The sequence below is a fragment of the Pezoporus flaviventris genome, unplaced genomic scaffold (assembly GCF_033815535.1).
Source record: "Pezoporus flaviventris isolate CSIRO_AGI_PZ_B2104156 unplaced genomic scaffold, CSIRO_AGI_Pfla_v1 ptg000011l, whole genome shotgun sequence".
Classification (NCBI taxonomy): Eukaryota; Metazoa; Chordata; class Aves; order Psittaciformes; family Psittacidae; genus Pezoporus; species Pezoporus flaviventris.
The window spans coordinates 3136639-3162001 of record NW_026892559.1 but is presented as its reverse complement, the minus strand read 5'-3'; the positions used below and the strand labels follow the sequence as shown (position 1 = coordinate 3162001).

The 25363-nt window shown below is 48.4% G+C and overlaps 1 protein-coding gene across 2 annotated transcripts; it reads right to left on the bottom strand.

Moving 5' to 3' along the window:
* Positions 1–991: 991 nt before the first annotated feature.
* Positions 992–24988, bottom strand: CSNK1E (casein kinase 1 epsilon). Of its 2 annotated transcripts, none has more exons than XM_061450850.1 (11): positions 24698–24988; positions 20507–20594; positions 14425–14535; positions 14123–14271; positions 13202–13430; positions 6755–6925; positions 4495–4643; positions 3803–3995; positions 3571–3713; positions 3129–3194; positions 992–2572 (listed from the first exon to the last, which is right to left on the bottom strand). In XM_061450850.1, the coding sequence occupies exons 2-10, from the start codon at positions 20580–20582 to the stop codon at positions 3162–3164; spliced, it is 1254 nt and encodes a 417-aa protein (XP_061306834.1). In that variant the 5' UTR covers positions 20583–20594; positions 24698–24988; the 3' UTR covers positions 992–2572; positions 3129–3161. The 2 variants fall into 2 exon arrangements, with proteins under 2 accessions (XP_061306834.1, XP_061306835.1); XM_061450851.1 differs by having other exon boundaries at positions 3571–3710; positions 24698–24983.
* Between the last annotated feature and the right edge of the window lie 375 nt (positions 24989–25363).

Below are 25363 nucleotides of genomic sequence, written 5' to 3'. Positions count from 1 at the left end.
CAAGAAGAGGCAATAGCCCACCCAAAACATGCAGGATCAGGCTTTCTGCTGCCCTTCTTTTCAAAGAGATGCACCGACGCAGCTCCTACTCCGTATCTCCCAAACCAGTCCCACTTACTTTTGATCCCTCAAAAAACAAACTCAAAATGGAAGCAGAACTAGAGGCAACAGGACAATACCCTGTGTTGCCCTGAACTACCCTCCTTCGCTCATCTGCAGCAGGCAACTGAAGGAGCAGCTCTTCCTGCTCAAGATGACTTGGAAGAGCTTGCAGAGTCACCAAGATCTAATCATTTATTCCCAGCAGCTGTTTCTGGAGAAAAAAAACATCAAAACCCAACTCAAGCGTTACACAGCCTACAAGAAACAGGCCTCTTGTCTCAGTACCCCAAGGAAGCATAACGATAGGGACAGCACTTTAGAAATAAATCAGAATTAAAACATAGTAATTTACTACCGTACAGGTCAAGCAATCAAAGAGAAACACAAAGCACACCACTGCAGACACCAAAGCAGCACCTGCCACTTTACGTTGTTGTCATCTGGTGCTTGAGGCTGCTGCTCCAACCCTTCTCCTTTCCCCTTCCTCCATGATTTAAGTCTGGGGACAGCAGAAAGCAAGGGAACACAAACCACAGGATCCACCTCTGTCAAACTCTGTGCACATGGAAAGTCAACAGCATGGAAAGGTCCCATCCCTCTCCTCCGGAAGGCCAGACGCATGGGACGGCAGAGGCTCAAATCCAGGAACCGAGTGATCCTGAATCAGGTTTCACATAGCTGTTCTCACTGTTCCAAGGCCGCAGTGGCAGAGATCTGCCCGGGTTTATTTTTAGGCACTTCCAGCCCTGTGTCTTTTTTCCAGTAATTATGATCAAAGTTGTTCCTGGAAATCAGGATCTCAGGTTCAGCTCCAAGACAGCACTTCCTGCGTGTAAGATGTCACTCCCAGCAAGGAGGTTAGGCAAGGAAGGAATGACAGATGCTGGCGTCACTTTATCATTTTCTACTTTATTACTTCAAATTAACAACCACGATAAAGCTCAAAAAAGTCCAATATTTACACAGGAAAAAAGTACAAAATCCCCCCCCAAAGTTCTTCAGGTTTTTTTTTGTTTGTTTTTTTAAATTACAAAGTAATAAAAAGTTTTGCTCTTTAATTAAAAAAAAAAAGAGACAGTAAGAGGGGTAAATAAATTAGGAAAAAAAATAGGGAGGAAAAATAAAGTGTTAAATAGAAAGGATAAAAACAAACAAAACAAAGACTAACCCCTCCCTCCCCACCCTGCCAACAACCCATCGGCTCCACACTACAGTGACTGTGTGTCTGCTACAGGCCATAGGTCGCAGTGGTGATCATTGTGTTTCAAAGCCCCAAGTGCCACAAAGCAGCTTGAGTATTCCTAAATTATATTTAAAAAACAACTAAAGTAGGGGGGGAAGAGGGAAAGGGAGACAGGTGGGAGAGGGCAGCTAGGGATTGTGCATGTACGATGGATCTTACTCGGGGTCGCATGAGGGAAGGAGAGAGCAAGAGCCATCGCTCTGAAAGAACACCCAACTCCAGTTTCTGTGCGCCCCTCTCTTCTCCTCGAGTCCCGCGCTCTCTCCGCAGGAATTAAACCAGGTTTTAATTAAAAATAAAAAATAAAATAGAAAAACCACACACAGCCAGACAAGGAAAAAAAAAAAAAATGAGACCCCACTGCAGGGATGGGAAGTGTGTTTGTCCCTGTATCTCAGCTCCAGCCTTCCCATCCTCCACGGGACCAGATGCCTCTCCATCAAGATTCCTCGGCGCGTGAGGACTGCTCAGATCAGGGAAGTCCGGCACTTCTCCCAACAGACGAAGAAACAAAGACGCAGAGAAGCCACCCAAGGTAAGGAAGCCCGAGTCAATGATTAGGCTGTTGCCACAATTCCCCTCACAGCTTAAAATTCATTTAATGCTTGAGAAAATAAATTCTGTTATAATAATAATTAAAAAAAATAATAAAATCAGACTTCTACCATCAAGTGTGGCTGGAATCTGATTCCCTCCTGGCCAACAAAGCTCCTGGAAAAAAAAAAAAACCAAAACAGAACAACAAAACAAAAAAATCCCACACCCCACCAGCCCCTGCCCTCAGAAAAACAGGAGAGCAAAGTTAAAATTTATATGGCTAGAAACCATATGATTTTAAAATAATGATAATAAAAAATTATGAGAAGATATCCCAGGAAGAAGGACAAAACAAATAATAAAAGAGAGAAACCAAACCCAGGAGCAGAGGGTCAGGAGAAGGGACTGGGGATAGGGCCCTGCAGGGCTGGGGTGGGGGGAAGCGGAGGTATTCCCACATGGCTCCCACGTCGTCAGCTCCTCGAGGCGCTGGTGCTGGGGGGATAGAGGCAGCCCCCTCAGAAGCGGTTGACACCAGCGCAGGGGGCACAGCTCGACTCCTCCTCGTTGGCAAAAAAGAAATTCTGTCAGGTGGTTTGGGGTTCATTTTTTTGTTTGTTTTTTTTTGTCTTTTAAATTTTTTTGTTTTTGGGGTTTTTTGTTTTTTAAAAGAAAAATACAGTGAAGACACTAGAAAGGGAATAAAATTTAAAAAAAAAAAAAAAAAGAGAAAAAGGGAAGAGATATTAGATGAAAAGGCTCTTCTCAGCACTTCCAGTGCCAGCTGGAGTATAACTAATCAAATCAGCCCTTTCTTCTACACTCCTGCCACCCCTCAGAGTTACCTTGTCCAGCTACTGCCGTTTCCTCTACAAGAGGCACTTGCCAGCTGTGCAAAGCCTCACACACTTGATTACATGCTCAGCACCCTCCTCCCCAGCATTATCACACTGCTTAAAAAAGCCTTCATTAGGAACTAATGAAATCACTTCCTGGCCCAGCACCTTCTTCACCCTCCTTCACCCTCCCTGGAGAAATAGAAATGATCTTTACACCCAAAGATAATCCAGCCCCTCAAGGTTTTTGGCAGCCAACCTTACTCTTCCCTCTGAAGCCAAGAGGGATCTCAAACTAAGGCAGAGGAAAAGGAAATGTACCAACCCTCCCACACCAACATTACAGCCTTAATCTAATCCTTTATGCCATCAATTCCATCCTTGGTCCCCAGGCACAAGGACAGGCTCACCTAAGCAAACACTGGTCCAGTGGCAATTGCTTTTCACTTCCCAAGGTGATCAAATGGCACACTTGTCTACAAGAGAAAAGGAAAAGCAAGTGAAGGGATGAAGAGAAAAAGGCACCAAATACACCATAACAGAGGCTGCACACTTCCTTCAGGAGATCTTCCCTCCCAAGAGTTTATGATTCCAGTTCTCCAAACCACTGCATGCTGGAAGACAACCAGATGAAGGTTTACTCCAAGCCATGCAGACCTAAGATGACAGTAATGAGCATGGCCTCCAGAAAATAGGTAACTGAAGAGTGAAGGCATAATTTGGTACCATCCCCCTTTGCTAGAAGCTTCAGGCTCGTGTCAGGTCCATCAGATCAGGTAAAATCCACCGTGGGGCCCACAGTCTTTGTGGGACATGCAGGCCAAGGCCATGAACCTCACAGCAGGGACTCACCTGTGACGCTGAAATCCGTGACACTTCTTGCCGCCCTGTGAGGTCAGATGAAGAGACATTGGCAGGAGCTCCTCGGTGTAACCTCATGCTGACCTTCCGCTCCCTGTCCACTCTTGAGATCGCTCTGGGGGATGTGTTTCCTGTTGGGGCAAAGAGATGCGAGACAAGGTTACTGGTCAATAGTTTTGGTTTCCAACCAACAACCTCCCCCCAGCTCTCCCACCCCACTCACCGGACTGCTGGATTCGGGAGGTGGGGGTGGAGGCCATGGGCTCAGTGACATTGCGCAGACGGTTGGCAGTGGCTCCAGCAGGCGGGCCAGGAGGCAGTGCTCGTGTGGCTGACCCCCGGAGCTGCCCCATCCTCTCTTCGCGCTCGTGTTCTCGCCGCTCCCGATCCATGTCCTCAGGGTTCCGGGCTGCTCCCTGAGGAGAGGGGAAACCATCACACAGGGCTATCAGGTGGGAGAGACAGCAGCAGCCCCAGACAGAACACACATGGTGCTCCATCACACCAAGCAAGCAGAGCTCCAACCCCAAAGCGCATCTTCCAGTCCACCAAGAGAGGGACTCATTCTCTTCCATGAAGAAACAGGGAAGACAGCATATAGTACTTCAGCTGTTATTGCAATCCACCTGTGTCCCACCTCCAACTACAGTTCTCTACTGAAAAATCATCTCTACCTACCTACAGCTATAGATCTACTGACATACGTGCTCCATCAGACACACTAACACAACAGCAGCAGTATCCCTTTAGCTGGCACCAAACAGCTCTGTCTCTTCTTACTCTACCCGGTCCCCTTTCTCAAGGTGCTCACCAGGGGTAAAGTATAAATGGCAGGTAGTTTCCAACCTTCCTCCCTCATCTTCATGACACAGAAACCAACCCCGTCCCTCCAGCCCTTTCACCACACACACTTACAAATTTAAGCATGTTCCAGTCAAAGACATAGTCATAGGAGAAGCCTTGGCGGTGGAAGAGGTTGCGGAAGAGCTGCCGCAGGTAGGAGTAGTCAGGTTTATCATCAAACCTCAGTGAACGGCAGAAGTTGAGGTATGTTGAGAACTCAGCTGGAGGGAGCAGAGAACAGCTGGTTGTTGAATGCCATCCAGCCCCCCTTGTACAACTGTAGAGCTGCTGCAGCCTTTCAGCAGTGATGTGCTGGCCCAGGATGGCATAAACACAGAGCCTGCTTACTGCAGTGCTTTGGCCACTGAGAAGACCCCATGCCTATTTTTACTAGAGGAAATGCTCACACTTCTCTTTTTCTGGCTGCTTCTGCAAGCGAGAGGTAGCAAGTCTCGCTCTCTGCTGAAGGAGAATAAGAATGCAAGCCTGAAGAATAGTTGGAGGTGTGCTTGGAAAGCTCCTAGTTCAGTAGCCTGTCTGAAGCAGTGGCCAGCAGCAGATAGCTAGGATGGGCAAGCACATCTGACACTTCCATTGACATTAGCCCAATTTCTACCTACTTTCAGATCAGGGAACTTCCTCATCTGGATGTAGTTTCTAATTAATGATTTAGTAACCCTCAGTGGATCCCTCTTCCAGATGGTTGTCCAGTCTCTCCCTGAATTCCTGTAAGGTTTAAGTATCCACAGTATGTTCTGGGAAAGAGTTCCCCAGGTCTATTACTGACTGTATGAAGAACCACACCATTCTGTTTTGAAGCCAGCAGGGTCTCCATTTCTCGTCCAATACAAAAACTCAGTCACCCCAAACAATCGGCTCTCATCCAAACTTCTGGAGGCATAGCAAGAGTGCAGACTTTATCATCTCTCTATAAGCAACTCTTCTCCAGGTTCCAGCTAACTCACTGCTTGTACAAAAATCACCTCACCTCTGATCACCCTTTTGGCCCTTTCCCGGACCTTAGAATTATAGAATCAACCAGGTTGGAAAAGACCTTTAAGACCATCAAGTCCAACCTTTACCCCAGGACTGCCAAGGCCACCACTAAACCGTATCACTGAAGGCCTTATCTATAGTTTCTGAACACTTCCAGGGACAGTGATTCCACCATTGCCCTCGGCAGCCTGTTCCAATGCCTGACCACCCTTTTGGTGAAGAAATTTTTCCCAACATCCAGTCTAAACCTGCCCTCGTGCAGCTTGAGGCTGTTATCTCTTGTCATATCACTTGTTATTTGGGAGAAGAGACCAGCCACCTCCTCGCTCCATCCTCCTTTCAGGTAGCTGCAGAGAGTGATAAGGGTCCCCTTAAGCCTTCTCTTCTCCAGACTAAACACCCCAGTTCTCTCAGCCATTCCTCATCACACTTGCGCTCCAGACCCTTCACCAGCTCCACTGCCCTTCTCTGGACCCACTCCAGAACCTCAATGCCCCTCTTGTAGCGAGGTGCCCAGAACTGAACACAGGATTTGAGGGGCAGCCTCACCAATGCAGAGTACAGGGGGATAACCACTGCCCTGGCTCTGCTGGCTACGCTATTTCTAGTACAAGCATTTTCTGCCAGGCAGCTTTCCAGCCAGTCTTCCCCAAGCGTGTTCTATTGCACCCTTTCAGAAATAGTGGGATGGACCAGAGCTGCACAGTGCACTCAAGGTGCAAACGGACCATGGGTTTATAAACACTGTTTAGGTCTCTTCTCTTCCCAAGTAATTCCTAGCACCCAGCAGCCACAAAGTATAGTCACCGCTTTCACAGCACCACCTATTTTAACTTCAACAGCTCACTGGTGAGCAGCACTCGTCAGCTCAGAGCTTACTATTCTGCATATGACATAAGGACCTAGCCTTCTCTCACCTCTCAAGATATCACTCCACTTTTAACTACAAAGACCTTCATTTACCACCTTATTGCCTGATTATTTCTGGGGTTCATCAGTTGGCCCTCATTCTCATTACCCAGTAAAAACTGAGGACCATTAGCACACCTTCTCACCTAACTGTCCACCCCGCTTCCAAGCCTTTCATAAGGTCCTAAAGATCCCTCTCATTACTCTCTGCACTTAATATCACAAGGCTTGACTCTCCACAAAAATATGTTTCCCGCTTCTGAAACAGAATTGTATCACTACTGATCTCTTCTTCTCATCACTGGTGTAAGCAGCACATCCTGGTCCTGGGGTACTAGGCTCTACTAGGTACAAGAGTCTACGGGGTTTCCAGCAGGAGAGCAAGCCATACATCAGACAAGACAACCATCAAGATCAGAGCACTTACAAGGGTACCCTTTGCAGAGCACCTCGATGGGCGTTGACATCTTTTTCTCACTGATCCTCTCGTACTTTTGGCGCTTGGTGGCAGCCTTGAGGCCCTGCCAGGGCAGGGAGCCCAGGTTGAAATACATGAGCACATAGCCCAGGCTCTCCAGGTCATCGCGGCGACTTTGCTCTGCGAGAAGAAGTTACAAAGGCGCAAGGAGTGAGCAGCAACCAAAACTGCTTTGGCAATCACACAGCTTTGGAGGCGAACACAGAACAAAAGAAACAACCTCCTTCTTTTCTCTGGTAGGTTCCTATGGATAGACAAATTTGTAGAAGACGTTCCAGTACAAATTCCTGTGAGGATGTTCATCCTGCAAGAGTTAAAGAGCTCCTCTCCCCAAGGAGCCCAACCCACTTCATAAATAAATAATTACTCTGACTACCTCCTTAGACAAGCCTTAATTCACGCAAGAATTCAACAGCTTAAGAAGTACTGCAGCGACACTGCCTACTTTGCTCTTCCCGGTCCCAGAGGAAGGGCACCTACACTTCTCCACCCAGAATGATACTACACCACTTCACCCTGGGGATTAGTCACAACTGAAGTAGTCACAGGAAGCCAAAGCTAATAGAGGTAAGCCCAACAAACCCTGTCAAACACATCTTCTAATTAACCTGCTGATACTCTTTACACTGGGAAGAAATAGGGAATTAATGACCCCTTCTTGTGGTAAGTAACTGCTGATAGTTTAGAGAAGCCTAACATGCAATGCTGTGCAATGATCTTTCCAGAGAGGTGGCACTTTTCAAGCTGTGGAGGAAACAGGTATGAATACAGAGGTATATTTTCAAAGGTTCCCCTCCAAATGAGGAATTACTGTCTAACTGGCTTCACTGCCAACTCTACTTGGAGCAAGGGTTGCCCTTAATACACCATTTTATGGGCCCATTTTTAGACACTTATTCAGGAAACAATTGTTTTGTTTCATAAACAAAAACATTCCACATTGAACTTAATTCTCTGGAATAACCAAGCCATTTATAAGTTTCAAGTTAGCTCAAGATGGAGTTGATGCAGAACCTCAGCAACTGGAAATGCTGACTGGTTAACTTGTGAAACTCCTCCCAGCAACACCAACATGCTTACAAATTCATCTATAAAAAGAAGCAAGAAGCTCTTTACCCTTCTTCCCCTCTCTCCTCACACACACACCCCCCCCAAAAGAAAACCCACTTTTTACATCTTGAAGAGAACAACTTACATAGGTAACAGAGGTGAAATACGGCTTGAGGGAGAGTACAGGAGCAGAGGAAAGACTAGAGAGATTCATCTATTATATTAATTTACTACTGCAGCCTATTTTGCTGGATTTAGTGCCATGTCCTGGAAGATGCTGCAGATTATGTATTAGTCTGTGGGTTAACTGTCAGTATTAGTTACATGCCACCACCTGCCCCATTCTAAGGCCAGTGGATTATTCCAGCTACTCCTTACTCTGCTAGCTGAGCTGAACCCTAATGAAGGAGTAGCTGTAGCATGTTGCAGATCTAGATGTCCAGGTGTACCAACACAAGTTGTGGCTCACCATGGGCCTTTCTTCCTCCTGCATCTCTCAATCTCCCTAGTGTGGGCTCACCACTGTTACTGAGAGGAGAGGGACTTTGGGTCAAAGCACATGAAATGCCATAAAAATGCCATGTTCCAAGACAGGTGTAGAGGAGAAAGCAGCCTTGCAGATGCCCAAAAAGTGTCTTATTTCTGCATGCACAAACTAACAGCATTTTTTGACCTTACTGCCTCAAGTTACCCACTTTAAAGGGGCTAATACTTCCTAATCTTATCAGGCTGCTGCCAAAGATAACTGGCTGGAAGATGCTTAGATGCTATGGATGGAGCAGGGAAAAAAATCCAGGTCTGCATTTGGCCAAAGGCTGGGATATGTGTAGTCTCAGAGGGCTGCAATTACACACCATGTATATCAAATAAATAGAACTAGACAACATTTGATAATAACCTACATCCCGAGACAGAAGGCATGTGGAAATGGAGTCAGAATACACATCCAGGGCCTGAAAGCAGAGGAGATGAAGGTAACCTCAGTCTTGCCATTTGCCATCCCCTGACTTATACATGCTGTAGCTTTAAAGCCTGTAACTATGGGTTCCCTGTCTACAGCATGGTTGTGCCCCTCAGAGAGTAGGGAAAGGCAGGTCAGGAATCAAAGAAACAGACTGAACAAGGAAATCAACTCTTTAGGAGTAAAACAGGATCTTGCCTCCAAAATCCTGCTTGAACTCCCCACTGCTTAGGGCAGGCTGGACCACATGCCTCCACTTGTGTGGAGCACAGCAGCTTTGAGCACATCTGCCAAGCCATCCAGAACAGGACATGCTCTGCAAACATATGGCCAGGCACAGTCCTAGTGATTTGGGGAATGCCAGAATGAGAGACTTGAGGTTAGGCAGCCTGAAGTCAGTGGGGGATACTACAAGCTCTTACCAGAGGCAACGAGAGAGGTTACAAAGCCAAACTGGGTAGCTTACTAGTATCTATTACATGCATGCAAACACACCCCATCTGTGCCTTAACACAGCAATATGACAGAAAACATCTGCAAGCACAACACCTCATTATTAAAATGCTGAATGATAAATGCCTGATTGAATTGCATCCCCAATGTCCAGTACCTCAGGTATATGTGGTCACGGTAGCCCACTTAAACAATTTCAGTGAGACTAAACCTATGAGGAACCTGAAGCATCAGGCTCATGGGTTACAGTTGTCAAGCTACCTCAAAACATTGTAGCTGTCTTTCACCTGTAACCCACACTACCACATCCTGAATTACATTCCTTTTTTTTTGTTTCATCTTCAGTTACTATTACACATCTCCATTTTTATTTTTTATAGGCTTGGCTTCATATAGGAACATCCTCAAGACACTAGGTAACATTAGACAGCAAAAGTGGAGTAATTAAAGTGGAGTAATTGGAGTTCGCAAAAAAAAAAGTTCACCTTTACACACCAAAGAAATATTATTTAAGATCACTGCTTTCCACTTTTAGAAGCTTGACAATCATTGACTAACTCTCACGGCATCCCTGGGACACGGTGGGGTCGGGGAAGTTATCTATCTCACTTTACAGTTTGAAAAGAGAAAGCAAAACACCAGTGACATGAATGCCTGCCCAGAGCAAGTCAGTCCAGAAGCATGATGACTGTCCTGACCTGTGACTCCACACCACACTTCTCTCCATTTTAGTTCAGCTTCTTGGCTCTCCTGCAGTACATGAGGAACTGCTACATTTATAAGATGCTTTCTTCCCTCCCTCACAAAACCTCTTCCAATAAAAAGCAGGAGGTTGCTTCCCCCCACAACCCAGCATAACCTCAAACCCAACCCACTCTGCAAGCCATCTCCTGCCAGTTCCCTCCCACTCCCAGGGAGGTTCCCAGCCAGCCCACACCCTCACTCCCTTCCCAAAGCAGGGTCCTCAGAAAGAGCTGAATCAGGGGTGAATAGCAAGACAGCAAGACACCTGAGGAAGGCACGGTTGGGCAAAGACAGAAGACTGAGGACTGGCTGCCATGGACAGAAGGTTCATGACAAAACTTGTTTCTTTGCAGCTGAAAGTGCCTCCTGGTCCCCCAGGGCAGTGCTTCCCTCCACCTCTGATCCTATCCAAAGGGACGCTCTTTCACCCATGCAGGACTCCCTAGAAATTAGCTGTCTTTGCTGGAGCCAGCCCAATGCAAGCCATCTTAACCAAGCAATGTTTTCCTGATTATATACTTAGATCCGATTTTGCAAATGCTGGCTGGAACTACACTTCCCTTTTCTCTCCCCAGGCATGGCAACAGCCTTTAAGAACACAGAAGAATCCAAAATGGGAGACAGAGGGCAAGATGAGCAGAACTTGATGATCTGCGCAGCCTACACTGAAACCATGCAGGACAGCATTTGGGCAGGAACTTCCCACCCCCAGTCTCCTGCTATCCAGACAGAGCCCACCAGGCTTCTTTCAAGACTGTCTCCTGGGCACCCCTGGGCATCTATTTCAGACTTTACAAGCTCCATAGGGTGCAAGGGACTCTCATCCCCAGAGCATGTGAAAATTGACTGGAATGCATGAACCAAAGCCTGTACAGTCTAATGACTCCCCCCACAGCAAGTCTCCAGCTGTGGAAGCCCTCCCCAATCTCGCCTCCTACTTTTCCCCCTGGTCACTGGGAAAAGAATGCGTTTCTTCCAGACATCGGAATGCCCAACCCTTAGCTTGCACATTCAAATAAAGTCATTTATTCATTTGCTATTCCAGTCACATGAATACCCCGGCACCTGGTTCTTTCCTTCTCCCTAAACCACGTTAATGTAGCATTAAGACAGAGAATTTAGTCTCTGAAAAGTCAAAAAATTCAGAGTGATGGTTTCCATGGCAATGCTGCTAACTCACAAACGTGCTTGTCACACACCCTGTGCCAAGGTCTTGAGAAACAGGAACTCCAGCTGCAACCCCAACACCCCCATCCCCTTTCCTCCAGGCAAGCCATGTAACCTTTATGCCATGCAGGGGAACTATCTATCTACAACATGGAGATAATACACCCGAGACCTGTTGCGTAGAGTAGCTCACACCCAGACCTTCCTGAAGCAAAGGCCATGAAGAGAGCAACACCTCTGCTCAGACTGGTGGCATATGCAACTTGCCCTTGGATTAGTGTTCAGGCATTGTTTGCTCAAGCCAAGCACCAGTAGTAAAGGGCTAAGTTGGGGTGGGATGAATAATAAAGTCCTTAAAAAACAACAACCAAGAAACCCAACCCAACCCCACAACCAGACATTGAGCCTCCTGTGATCAGTTCAGACAGAGCAGGCACACACAAAAGAATCGACAGACATAGTAGTGAGACTTATTTTGTGCATGTCTCCTTTGGCAGTTACTACGGCTGTGGAAATTTTGACTGAGAGTTCAATGGAGAGTCAGTTATATATACGCAGGTCAAGCCAGAATACAGAAGACCAACTAGAAAAGCTCTACAAGAACTATTTTTACCACGTGGAAGAGGTCAGGATCACAGCCCACTCTCAATACACAACACTCCTCATTTCGATATAAATAAAGCATTTTCAGTGTACAGTTATACAGTATGAAGCAAGGAAGGGATTGGGAAATTGCTTTATTTTCTGCAGGGCAAGTCTTGACTCCAGATTTCTGAGAAACCATCTGCACAAGGGGAGTTTTCCCTAGGAAGAATGAGGACATGGAATCTTGTGGAAGCTGATAGTTTAAAAGGTTTGAGTTCCTTGCTCTGTTTTTCAAATTCCCAGCTTATTCACCTCGGAAGGTCTCCCAGAGATGCAAAATGAGCTGCAAGCACAGTAGCTACTTTCCTGGGTCCACAGGCAGGGCAGCTTCCATGTTTCTGCTCTTTGGATTTGCCTATCAGTAGCAGAACCAAGTCAGCCTGCTCAGAACAGGCCCTACAGTTAACTATGAAAGTCTCACACTGTGGATAAAGTTTAGCAGAAGGAAGACATCACACACCAGAGAGAAGTTTCTGGCCAGGGAACACAAGAGAAAACTGCATCAGGTTCTCACCTCTGTTCCTTGCAGCTACCAAGTATTATGCATCAAGGGCTCATTCACAAGACAACATTTAGATGACTTCAGGAAATTTAAGGGCAGCGGGTACTAACCTGCACCTGAGACACTGGCCACTGCCAATATAAGACCTGTTTCAACTCTCAGCACTTTTCTCAGCCTAGTTTTATCTCCACAATACTAATCATAGACACTAAAAGCAGAGCCCTACCTCCCTAAAGCTGCCTCACTCATTTTTGTGGCGAACAGGTCAGTGTGGTTCACAGACACATCCGTATTTTGAAGACCTGTGACAACCATTCCTCAATCACAAAACCTGCATGTCCAGGTGGCAGGAAGCCCTTCCTTATTTCAGCTTCTTGTACATTTCCAGCACATGGCTACTACCCCCATACTCGGTGGTGGGTAGCAGGATATTACAGTGGGCCTGCATTCTTCCAGCTGACAGCTACAGAACAATCACTGATGAAGGCACTTTGGAGTCAACAAGAAAGGTTTCAATTTCAAATATCCCTAAAGGCTTCATGCCTGTGAATGTCTCCTTTACATAACTAATCAGCCTGCAAGACTTGTGCAAGGCAGTTAGGAGCAATAGACCTGGGGAGGCCAGAGCCTTGATTCTAAATAAAGCCCCACTGTACTAAGCTGTGTACAGACACATACCAGGAGACAATTTCTGTCTTCAGGAGCTCAGAGTGCCACAAAAGGCAGGAGAGGTAACACAGGCCTGACAGCCAAGTTATTTGGCCACCATCTCAAATCAGGTCAGCAGCAGAGCCAGGCATAGAACTCAACCCCCTCCTTCTGGGGACACACTGCCTCCCATGGAAAGCCCCAAGTGGGGCAACAGCAGGCTCACCAATTCCCAGGTGGGTGTTGATAGAGGCATAACGGGCTGTGCCAGTCAGATTCTTGTTTTCCCGGTAAGGGATGTGCTGGTGGGTCCGGGCATCTCGGTACTTCTTGGCCAAACCAAAATCAATGATGTATACTAGGTTGCCTTTTTTGCCGAGGCCCATAAGGAAGTTGTCTGGTTTTACATCCCGATGGATGAAGTTCTTGGAATGAATGTACTCAATACGGCTGATCTGGAGGGGAGAATAAAGAAATGAGTAAATAATGAGACAAGCAAGAAGGAAACTTATATCATAACCATGTCGTTAAAAGCAGCACCCTGTCCGGGTCCAGGACACTGGCCTGTCAGAGCACGGAAAGGGATACTTTGCAGAGAATATCAGAGATGATAGCCAAGGAAAAGACACCCTCTGGGGCAGAAAGATCTGGAGACAGAGACAGAATTCAACCCCCTACACCAGTCCTCAATCTGAGGAGGTCACCATTACCACCACAAGGAAGGACAGGAAGCAGGTCTGTATGGACTGAAACTCTGAGCTTCAGCATTGACACCAGTCAACTTTCAAACAACAGGAAAGGAAGAGGGTCCAAACAACTACAGGTCTTAAACCCAGGCCATAGGCAGTTGAGTTGAGGTAGGTAGCAGTGCCAATCATTCATCACTCAGGGAAAAGCATCTATGCATTCAAAGCTAACACAGGGTAAGCAGCAGGGGATGGAAGGAAGGATGGAGATCAGGAAAAGCCAGCAGTGTCTAGGTTCCATGCCCCCAGCTTCATCAAGAAATAAAAACCTGGCAGCTGGTTACTGCTAAATGGAAAAAGCCTGGGATACAACAGTTCTTGAGCAGAGGGGATGGGAGGAGAAAAAAAACAAAAAGGCATGGAAAAGGAGAGTAGGCACAAATGCTTCAGAGGAAACTCACCATCTGGTCTGCCAGGAGCAGAACTGTCTTGAGACTAAATTTGCGGGAACAGAAGTTGAAGAGATCTTCCAGGCTGGGCCCCAAGAGCTCCATCACCATCACATTATAGTCCCCCTCTGCTCCACACCACTTAATGGAGGGGATACCCACTGGGGAAAAGAGAAATATTAAGCCCACAGAACTGCTGCATCCCCGGCTAAGAAGACTGTATCTAACACCAAATCATTTCCTTTCCAAGATCCTCCAGAATAATTTCCTTCTTCAACCACTCCCCCAGCTCCATCCTTTTCTCCCCATCTCACCTCCTCCCTGCATCATCTTGTAGAACTTGCTTTCAATGTGGAGCTGGGGATGCTTGGTTTTGACACATTCCAGTTTGATGGCCACCTCTTCACCAGTTGCAATATTGGCTCCTGCATAGAAATGAGGGTAAAATAAAGATTGTGCAAGCTTCCACTGAAGCTAAACACTTTTAACAAGGCCTGTACAGATGCCAAAAATCTTAAGACTTGCCCTGAAATTTATTCTGTGACAGAAATGAGAATCAGCCTCTTCAGCTTCACACAGTGTTTTCAGCACTGCCATTTGCAAAGGCAAGCCCAGAGGATGGCACATGAATGAGAAACCAACTCTGATCCTGCAGCCAGGCTAGAACAATGTCCTACAACATGTTAACTGCTCCATTGTCTCAAAAAGTGCCAGGCTTTGGGAGGTCAGTCTCTACGTATCAGCAGTACCTGAACTGAGTGGAAGTTTTACCTGTCCACGATCATGTACCTACCGCCTGAACCCAAGCAAGCCCCCAGGCAGGGATATGGAATACCTTTTGCCCAGCTAAATTACTGGTTTCCTCGGGTACATCATGTCAACAGAGCCAATTAGTTCAGGAGAAGACACTACTAACATTCTCAGCTACCTTTTTTTTTCCCCCACAGCCCTGACTTGATCAATACAGACAATTCCTGTCTCCCCAGCTTTTCCCCTCTCCCGAGGGCTTTACTATTACCTTTATCCTTTGCCAACAGACATATCTGCTATACCTTAAGTTAGAAGCATGAAAAGTAAACTGAATCTGATACCAAATCAAGCGACTCAGATGCCTTGAAGGTACTGCTAAATAGTTTGCAATGACACAAAACCACCTGACATGCCATCTTTCTGAAAAGAACTGAGCTGTCAGCCATGAAAGCTAGCACTCTAGTCCCAAAGTGCACTGTCAAAGGAGGAACAGGCTGGTCTTTCTCTTGTACCAGCTGAGAGTATTCCAGATGTTTCACATCATCCTAAAATGGAAAGAATGAAGATCTGTACACAGGTCATGGGAATGACACTCAGGACTTGCTTCTCTCTCCCCTTCCATGCTTGCCCCGCATACACACAGAGAAGCCCTTTCTCATACCTGGAACTAGTGAAAGTTGCACTCAAACACAAATCAGAGAGCATCTCTGATACTGAGGAGCTTATGAACACTGTCATGAAATAAACTACTCCAGAACATACACGCTAAATATGAGCTGGAGTTATAGGTGATGTTTTGCAGATAACCCATAGCTAGTTTAGTAGGTCGTGTTAATTCGTACTCCTGATCCCTGTGATAAGGCTTTCGGAGTACATGGGGACACCTGCAGATAGATCTCTCCACCCATCGCCTCGAGCCAGGGACCAAAGAGAAAAAGGGAATGTTCACACAACTGGATCCATTTTCCCCTCTGGATCCTAAGGAGATCCATCGCCTGTTGAACTATTCTGGCTTGTAAACAAAGTTAGCCAAGAGCTGCCTACTAGCAAAAAAGACGTCATCTAGATATTACAGCGCCGGGTCGAGACAGACAAGCTGTTAGGAATTTGTAAGAGAGGAACAAAAACCATCAGGGCCTAGAGGGATTGATTTACTAAGAAAGATTAAAAGAGCTAAATATGTAACATAGACAAGACATACAACTAAGAAGGGTGGGGAGGAAGAATGGGACATGACAACAGTCTGCAAGTATTTGAAGGCTGTAAACACTAAGGAGGGAGAGGAATTATTTAGAGTGCTCTGAGGGAGGGAAGGAGAAGCAATTGGATGAATTTAATAAAGGTTTTTACTCAAGATCCAGGAACGGGGAAAGGGAAAAGGCCATCCTGAGAGCTAGAGCCACTTTTCCAATGGTAACTTTGTGAAAGATCTGGCATTTTCCACTTAGAAACTGCTGGCCAGCAAAACAAGTCTGTACATTCCCTTCACTCCATCACAGGACCCTTCTTGCAAGCATCAGGAGTGCAAGGAGGAAAAGAGCACGACAAGGGTCTCTGATCACAGTAAGAATGTTACCCTGCACTAGTATCTACCTTTAAAATTAGTGCTCAGTCACTAGACCTCATTCAACATGGCAACAGCCGGGACATCCAAAAAATAATAGCACTTCCTTCACATCTCTTTCCCCTGCCTTTGTGAAGACTTTCCTCCAAATCCCCTGCAGCAGCTCCCTTGTCTGCCCCCTGAAGGGATTTTTCCCTCTCCTAATCCATCTGCTGACACACAAGCAATGATGAGTCTTGCTGATTTTCAAGAGCAGTAGCATTAGCATTTCGAATGAACCCTACTCCCCCCAGAAGTTGAACAGTAGAAAGATGAATGGGTTCTCGTCTCCACATTACCCTGTGTGTTTAGGAAGATGATGATACATTCATCTACTAGGCTGTCTGCAGGTGGGGAGTGTTATCTGTGAGCATGTAAAGCAGGAAAAGGGACAGGAGGGGTAAGCATCACCTTAAGATTCTGCAAAATGTGAATATGCTATTCAAATGACCAACATGGCCTTCAGCCCCACACTCCCCATTGCCCAAACACAGGTGTTAGTCTCCTAGGAAAAAAAAAACAACAACCCCATGACCTCGAATGGTGAAAGCAGGACCAATGAGGAGCTATTCTTTGCTCAGGGGGTCACCAACCGAATGCTCACCCCGCTTCCCAAACCCCACTATGGCTTCAGGTTGCTCCCTCCATCATTTCTTGGCTGGAGATCTACCCAGACTGAGGCTACCACACGTGAGGAGGGAATTCAAGGGAAGGAGTCTCTCAGATCCTTTGTTCCATGCTTTAACCACCATCTTTTTTAAAGATACAAGTACAAAAGCAACAGTTCTCTGTTCCCTTTCCAGGGTGGCAAGCATCACGTTTCAGACAAATGCAGCAGAGCCTGCCTAGCTTCAGCCACTCGAGAGACGCATGTAGGATTGGGGATAATTCCTTACATCCACCCCCAGTCTCGCTCCGCTGTGGGGGCTGCACAAATTCAACTCATTCATCACAAGCTGTTTGAAACGGAGCCCCAGGGACAGAGGATGTCACTGGCTAAACAGGATCTTTTCAGCGTGGAAGCCTTGCTGCATGCCTGATACAATAAACACCGCCCTCCCTGCACATCCGGCGAGCCAAAAGGCACAAGCCCCCCCCCCCCCCGCTCTCCCCATTGCTTGCTCTCATCCCTACGGCTCCGAGAAGGAAGAATGGAGGGCTGGGAACAGATGGAAGAAGTCAGATAGGGCGAGAGAGAGTTAACAGGCCAGGAAACAAAGGGAAGGCACTCCCCTCCCAGCAAGGGAGGAGCCTGCCACCAGGAACTGTCCCCAGTCAGCGCAGGTCCCAGCATGCTTTGTCTGCCCAGCTTTTCTCCACCACCAATGTGCATCCTGGCCTGACAATTCTCACCATGTCCAGCAACCCTGCCCTGCCTCATGGCCAATACCTCCAACAAAGCACCCTTCTGATGGCACAAAGGTCTCAGCAATTCCTCTCCAAATCGGGTTTTGCTCTTCTGAATTGAGCATTTTTAGAGACAAATGGGCTAGCCAAGGCCCAGTCTCATTATCCACCTTCCCACACCAACATGGGGAGGATACCCCCCCACCACATCCATCCCCACAAGGTAGGGCATGGAAGTAAAGCACTGTGCTTTAAACCCAAGCTGACAATTAGCAGGAGCCCATCCTTTGTGTCTGCCCATGTACAATTTCACATTTTCTTCTGACAGGAAAACCCCAAAACAAATCCCAAAGAGCATAGCGAACAGTACCCACTAGTCACAGAGGTGAAGGTACTAACATCCTGAAAGAAAGAAATGGGGATTAACTGCACAGCCCATGCTCATCTACAGGGACAAGGCTTGTCTGTCCCTGCTCTATCTCTGCACTAATACTGCGACAACTGTGAGGTGAATCTGGTGTGGGAGAGAAGTCCTCATGAATGAGTCCCTCTGTCTCAGAACAGACCGTGAGAGGATAGCATGAGCACAAGCGTCCTCCAGACACACCATCAGAGACTCCATGCCCGATCCCTCCAGGCTGGGGAGTCACCCAGGCTCCAACAAGTCTCGCTATCACTGCTTCAAAACACACTGGCTTGCACCTCAATGAACATCACAAGGGCTTTGATACTGCATTCAAGTAACTTGGTTGAACTTGGCAGATGGAGGCATCCCACTGTGCTCACCAAGCTAGGAAAGCACTGGGGCTTCCTCTGCCTCTCATGCTGTTTGGTTACAGGCAAGGCAGGCACAACCCCTTCCACTTCATTTCCATGCCCCCCCTCTGCAGAGGTGGAAGATCTGTTACATGATAGAGAGGAATACAGTCTCAGGCCTCATCATTTAATACCTCCCTTTTTTCTCCACGTGTACCCCAGAGGTTTTGGCAAGATCCACTGTCCTAGCATAGGACAGTACAGGGCCTGGGAGACTCCCAGACCCCTAAAGGGTCTGGAAGGATTCAAGCATTAGCATAGGTGGAAAGTGCTGTGCCTGGGCTATCATTCCTCAATCCCTAGCACCTGGGGATTAAAAGCACTGTAACCCAAGTCACTAACTGGCTGGAGGGCCACAGAGGAGTGGCATACAGGAGTAGGCTGCAGCAAAGGCAGCATGCAGTGGAATTGGGATCTCAGATCCATTATTTATCATCTTTGTTCACACTCTGGATAAAGGTGGCAACAAAGCCTATTACTGATGATTCCCACAGGATACTTAATCAAGAGAGGCTGCCAAAACCAATCAAGAGAGAATAATAAAACAAGAAGGAACTGGAGATAAAAGCCAGAGGTAGAAAACAGAAGGTGATTTACAAACACAGGGAAAAGTAATATAAACTAGAGGTATTCAGTGAAAGGAACTTGGGGAAGGTTGGGAAAATGTTACAGATCCTGGAAGAGATGTCCTACAATACAGCTGACAGTGCACTAAGGCCAGTTCTGCAACCTGATAGTGTTGGTGATGGGGGAAGCCAAGGAGACCCAAAGCCTATACAGAAGCATCACATTACAGATCACCCAAGGGTAGCCCTTCAATGCCAGGCACTGGGAATGCCACACCTTGAATGCTGTGTAGGCTCCAAGCTGCTCACCAGATGGACAAACAGGGAAAAACTGAAGGACCAGCAAGAGTGAGGAGCAGTGAATGTACTGGGAAGCAAAATACAACTTAACTGAGAAATGAATCATCAAGGAGCACACAACGACCACCTGCAAGTACTCAAAAGGGTGCAAACACCAAGAAGGGAGAGGGCCATCACTCTGCTGGCCTGCAGGACTACAGCTAAACAGGTAGTGGTGAGAACCAGATGACAGATAGAGCCACACCAGCTCTCATGAAGTGATTGATCAGGCTACTGGGTAGTCTCTCCAGTCTGGCCCCACATGGTCTGAGCCAATAAAAACACCAGTAGGCAAAGCATCAGGGCACAAATCTACACATCAGCATGCTGGCTTGGGAGAACTTCTCCCCAAGTGACCTGCTGTTGTAACAGGAAACCCAGCGCCTCATGGGCTCTGTCCATTGAGCTCCCAGCTCAGGTCATTCCAGACATTAACTAATCCCATTACAGACACAACTGATCTGGACCTCAGCACTTTAACCAGGCCAGCCTCTCTGACCTGTTTTGTACCTCCTGGTCTCACACCATTTTCTCACAGGTGCTGGACCACCTCTTCCACTACCAATCTTCCCAAAACTTTACACCTTTTACCCTGACAGAACAGCCACCTCCTCCCTTTCCACCACCCGCTCTTTACGGAGTTTATATTCGCACACACCAAAGCTCAAGAAAAGGAAGAGAGGTGGAATTGGGTGTATGACAAATGTGCCCTGAATAGTTCAAATCTAAATCAGTCTGACCAAACACCACAGTGTATCCAATACTTGCAAGGCAAAGCTGAGCTCATCCCACTTTCTTTGCCACCAGAAACCAGCAGCAACTAGCAGGTATTCCTGGAAGCTCTTTTTCTCTGCACCACCTCCAACCTTACATGGTGCCCACAAATACCAACAGGCAAGAAAAACAACCCCGAAACAATGATGTAATTGAGAAAAACAACCTTGCAGGTGGATGGACAGACTCACTCACACTCACCTAGGTAAATGTCCCCAAAGGAGCCGCTGCCGATCTTTCTGCCCAGCCGGTATTTGTTCCCCACTCGAAGCTCCATGGTTCAGTCGTGCTGAGAAAAGAAGCAGAGAAATTGCGGGTCAGAGCAGAAACAGGAAGTGAATCATGCAAGACTAGAGAAAAGACCTCCCCACTTCACCCAGAGGCTGGGTATAGTTTTTAATCTTGAAATACTTCACCTTCTACATAGCCTATCACCTCTCCTGACCTCCTGTATGTCGAGGGACAGCATGAGCTAGAAATGCTACAGGAACATGCTCCTTTCAAGTGTGTTTTCCATGTTCTCATTATGCGAATAAAGGAGGGTTGAATCTCTTCCCCACCATTTTGTTCAGAGGCTTGGGGGAAGAGGAAAGGAAGGGCCCAGGAAATCCCTCCCAAGAAGGTTTCAGCAGGTGATACTACTGTGAAGAGAGATGCTCCTTGTAACCTACAGTACTTGGCACCACGACAGTGGTAACCTCCTGAGACACCAAAAGGAACAGGCATAATAAACCCTATGAGAAGGAGTGCTCTCTGGCCCAGCCCCACATCAGCACCTCAGTGGTGGTGAAGCACAGGACCCAAGGGCTGCAAGACAGACTGCCAGGAGCAAGCAACACCATTGCTTCTAGGTGGGGGCCAGCACATGGGACAGGGAGGAGACATCTCGCTGAACTGCACCCTTGGAGGCATGCACTGACTAAGAATGCCACTTGCTTATCTCCAAACACTTCTGCTGAAGGGATCACTGCCTCCTTTGGTCTACCTGAGCTGCTCCATTTCTGTTGCCTACCCAGGTGTGCCAGCAGTTTGTTTTTAGCAGCTCAGGCCTTTCCTCATCCCTTCACCCAAGGTGATTAGCTAACCCTTTGACCTGCTATTCCCCATCAACATGCCCAGGCTTAGCTTACTCACCTTCCACATAAAACCAACTAGGAGGAAGGACCACAGCCACAGAGTTCTCCCTGCCAACCTCAACTTCTGCTGCAGCACCTCAGCCAAACAGTTCCAGCAGTTTCCCCCATAACAGCCCCCATTCCCTCACGCCTTCCATGGCCACCAACTTGTTCTAGGAACCGCAGCTCTTCCCAAGACAGCAAACACATCTCCTCTTAGAGGGATTTGCTACACTCCTAATTTATGCAATGCCACATTATTAGCGTACAAAATGCAGACACAGAGCCTGTTGGGGACAGGAAAGGTGAGGAATGATTCATGTTTTCACAAGTAGGTGAGAGGAACTTTCCCTTGCTGGAGCTGGTGGGAAGGAAGGAAGGAAAGAAAGAGAAGGGAGGGAGAGAGGAACGGCCTTGTGAGACACAAGCACAAAAAAAATAATCCCAGCTATAGGATTCTGGGCACACTATAAACCCAGAGCTGCTTCTCCTGCCCCAGGAGATGGGATTACAGAAAGAGGAATGGACGGGCTGCAGAGACATACAGGGAAATAATCCTATCAAGGCATTCAGGGGACATTGTGAACCCTGAAAACAGAGCTCCAGTCACCAGAAACTACACACAAAACACTCAAAAGAGGTGGAGTCCCTTCACCTAGTATTTACTTATGCATGTGGGTTTCTGTGTGCCTAAAGTCTACAAAACCCTGTGGCTATTTCTGACTTTCTTACTACAAGGAATGTAGGCAGAGCCTTGGGAACCAAACCAGGAGGCAGGCGTACCTGGGTGAGGGTGCAGCAGACATGATTTTTATCCGCTGCCTGCTGTTCTGTATAACCACATTAACATCCATCTGACTTGCTTACACTCCTACTCCAATAAGTGATCAAAGGTCTGTGTCCCCAGGAACCCATCACACCACTGTCAGGAAGACAGCTCTCCAACCTCCTTCCATCATGGCCTGCGAACTCTGAGCACTTCCACTCCAGTGCAACTCCCAGCCGGGCGAGTACAAGCTGCAGAGACCCAAGAGACCAGGCAGTAAGCCCTGGTGGGGTCTTCTGTGCACCACGGCACAGCAGTTACTGCTCTGCAACACCACAGTCTCAAGCCTAAATCTGGTCCCACCCTTCTGGGACAGGCAGGAGCCAGGTTAGGAAGGGTTACTCGCGCAAGGAGGCAGCAGGCCTTCTAGCTGATTAAGCAACAGGCTCCAAAGGGGAATCTAAAAAATGCTTCGGGGTGAGGTGGTGGAAGCAGGAAGCAGGATAATGGAGTGAAAAACCATGGTCTGGAACAGCTGTCATTTTGCCTTATCTCCTCCCCCCCCAACACACACAAGTGTGCTTAGAAAACCAGGGTGGAGTAGGACAGACAGAGAGCAACAGCCTGGATTTATGGTAAGGGGGCAGGGCACACATCCCACTCCCCCCACAACTGCTCCAGGAGTTCAAACATCGATCACATTTGCTTTTACTTCACACAGATACACCCACCAGCTACAGCTTCCGCCCTTATCATCTGATCTTCAGGTCTACTATTACGAGAAGAAAGAAAAATTTACATCTAAAATTTGTATTATTATAGATCAAATTTACAGCACTCTTCCTATATTATCTATACTTGTACAATAAATAGTCATCCCTCTCTCAAGCTCCCCCCTCCCCCCAGCAGGTTTAACCCCCCCTGACCTGCCACCCTTCCTGTGCTCTCCAGCCAAAGCAGCATTCCCGGGGGCTTCAGGGCAATCATTTAGTTAAACCATTTAGTTTTCCATATGGGATTAACACACATACAACCTCAAAGCAAGTGTGTGCTCTGCATGAGCGTTTGCATACATGAATAGCCAACATTACACAGACACCTACAATATACTACACAGCCTCAAAAAAAAAACACAAAAAAACAATCCTACTATCCAGCCACCAGCACTGCTTCCCCACACACACCATTTTGCACCAATCCCCTTTTATATAACATAAAATACCCACGTACAGGCACAAAGGCCATTATATAAACACACGATAAGAGTTGATCTCGCACTGCTGTGCCAGCGCCGATGGCGACCAAAGACACACGGATCATCGGAGGAGGTGGGGGTACAGGGGACACACACACACGACAGGAGGGCCACCTCAGTGCCATCTGAGGGGGTCGGGAGTGAGAAGATGCCCTGGCTAGCAAAAGCCACACAAAACCAAACCCACAGCTCCATAATGGAGGCTGCCGAGCCCAGCACCTCTCCAGCGTTCAGTGCAAGTGTGGGGAGTGGGGGCTGCTTTGCTCATAGACCATAAAGACTTTACATGGCTTTTTGTGTGTGTGTATGTGCGAAGGGAATAAAGGAAGAGGCTGGCAAAGCAATAATTTTAACTGGCCAAAATAAAAACGGGAAGGAAAAGAAGAAAAAATACGTTTTGATTGCAGGGCAAAACACCAAACCCCTCCAGACCCTTTCCCACTTACAAAAAGGAGAGCAGCAAAATAGATGGGGAGGAGAAGGGGGGGGTTACAAACCCCATGTACAGGGCATTTGGACCACTACATCCGAGGGAGAAAGAGCCACAACAGGGAAACAGGAAAAGGGGACAAAAAAATGATCATAATAATAAATATATCCCTTACACCCCCACCCCCTACAGGCAAAACACTACGCGAAGGCAGCCTTACCCGGGCTGTTATTTTTCCGGGTAGGTAACAAAAAGCAGCCACCCCCGGGAACGGCGCTGAACTTCTCGCCGTACCGCCCCCCCCCCCCCCCCCCCCCCCCGCACCTCCGCGGCCACCGACCCCCCAGCACAAAAGGAGCACCGAGCCCCTCTAAACGCACAACTCCACCCCCCGAAACAGGCGTTGAGAGGCACTGGGGAGGGAGACAAGGAGCATCAGTGAGAAGGAGGGTGGGGGGGTTAAACCACCCATGGGGCGGACCCCCACAGGGACCCCCGCTACCCCCCGCAGAGAACAGCACCGACCCCCCTCTCCACTCACCCCGGCCCCGCCGGCAGGGCCCGGCAGGGGGAGAACAGGAGGAAAGGGGAGAATGGGGGGAACCCCCTCCGGTAGCGGCGAATTTGGGGAGGGGGTTCCCCCCTCCCTACGTCCCCACAAAGGGGCTTTTGTCCCCCGCCGCCACCCCCCCGAGCCCAGCGCATCGCGCCCTGCCCTCCGCTCCCCGCCCCCTCCCCCTCCCTCCGCGCACACAAAGAGCCGGAGGGGCCGCCTTTCCCCCGGGGTTTGCGCCCCAAGATGGAGGCGGGCGCCCCCCATACCCACCCTGACGGGAAGGGGGCCGTGTGGGGCTGCTGCTCCGCCGGCTGTCAGGGGGCCAGGCGGCCGCGGCGGGGAGGATGACGGAGGATTGGGGAGGGCTGGTGGCGGCCGTGCCCGGCGCGTCCCTCCTTCGCTCAGCTCGGCTGGCTCGGCTCAGCGCGGCGCGGCGCTGCCTGCCGCCTCCCGCCCGCTCGCCGTCCCTCCAGCCGGCGTGTGCTCAGCACAGCCCGGCGCTCACCCAGTTTCCATTGAGCCCCGGAGCCAAACCCACTGATGTCACCCAACGCAGCCCCGACCCTCCTCCTCCTCCACCTCCGCCCGCCATTAAAGGCGCAGCAGCCCGCCGCCGTTCCCGCTGCCCTCCCTCAGCGCCGGCGAGGGGGTGGCTTAACCTATACAAGAGGTGGGTTTGGGGGGACTCTTCTACACAGCGGCCTCCGGGCTCCCCACTGAAGGTTTCTCCTCAGCAGAGCACTGAGGGGGAGAGTGGGGCAACAACCCATACATTGCACCCTACGGCGGTGGGGGCTGTGGGGCAGCCCCAGTATGGTGCCATTGCCACCACAGCAGGGTCATGGGCCTCCATAGGGATGTTCACACAAGGGCAATGGGTCCCATCGTGATGGTGGCAGATGCCAAGCAAGGAAGACCCATGAGGCATCATAGCTG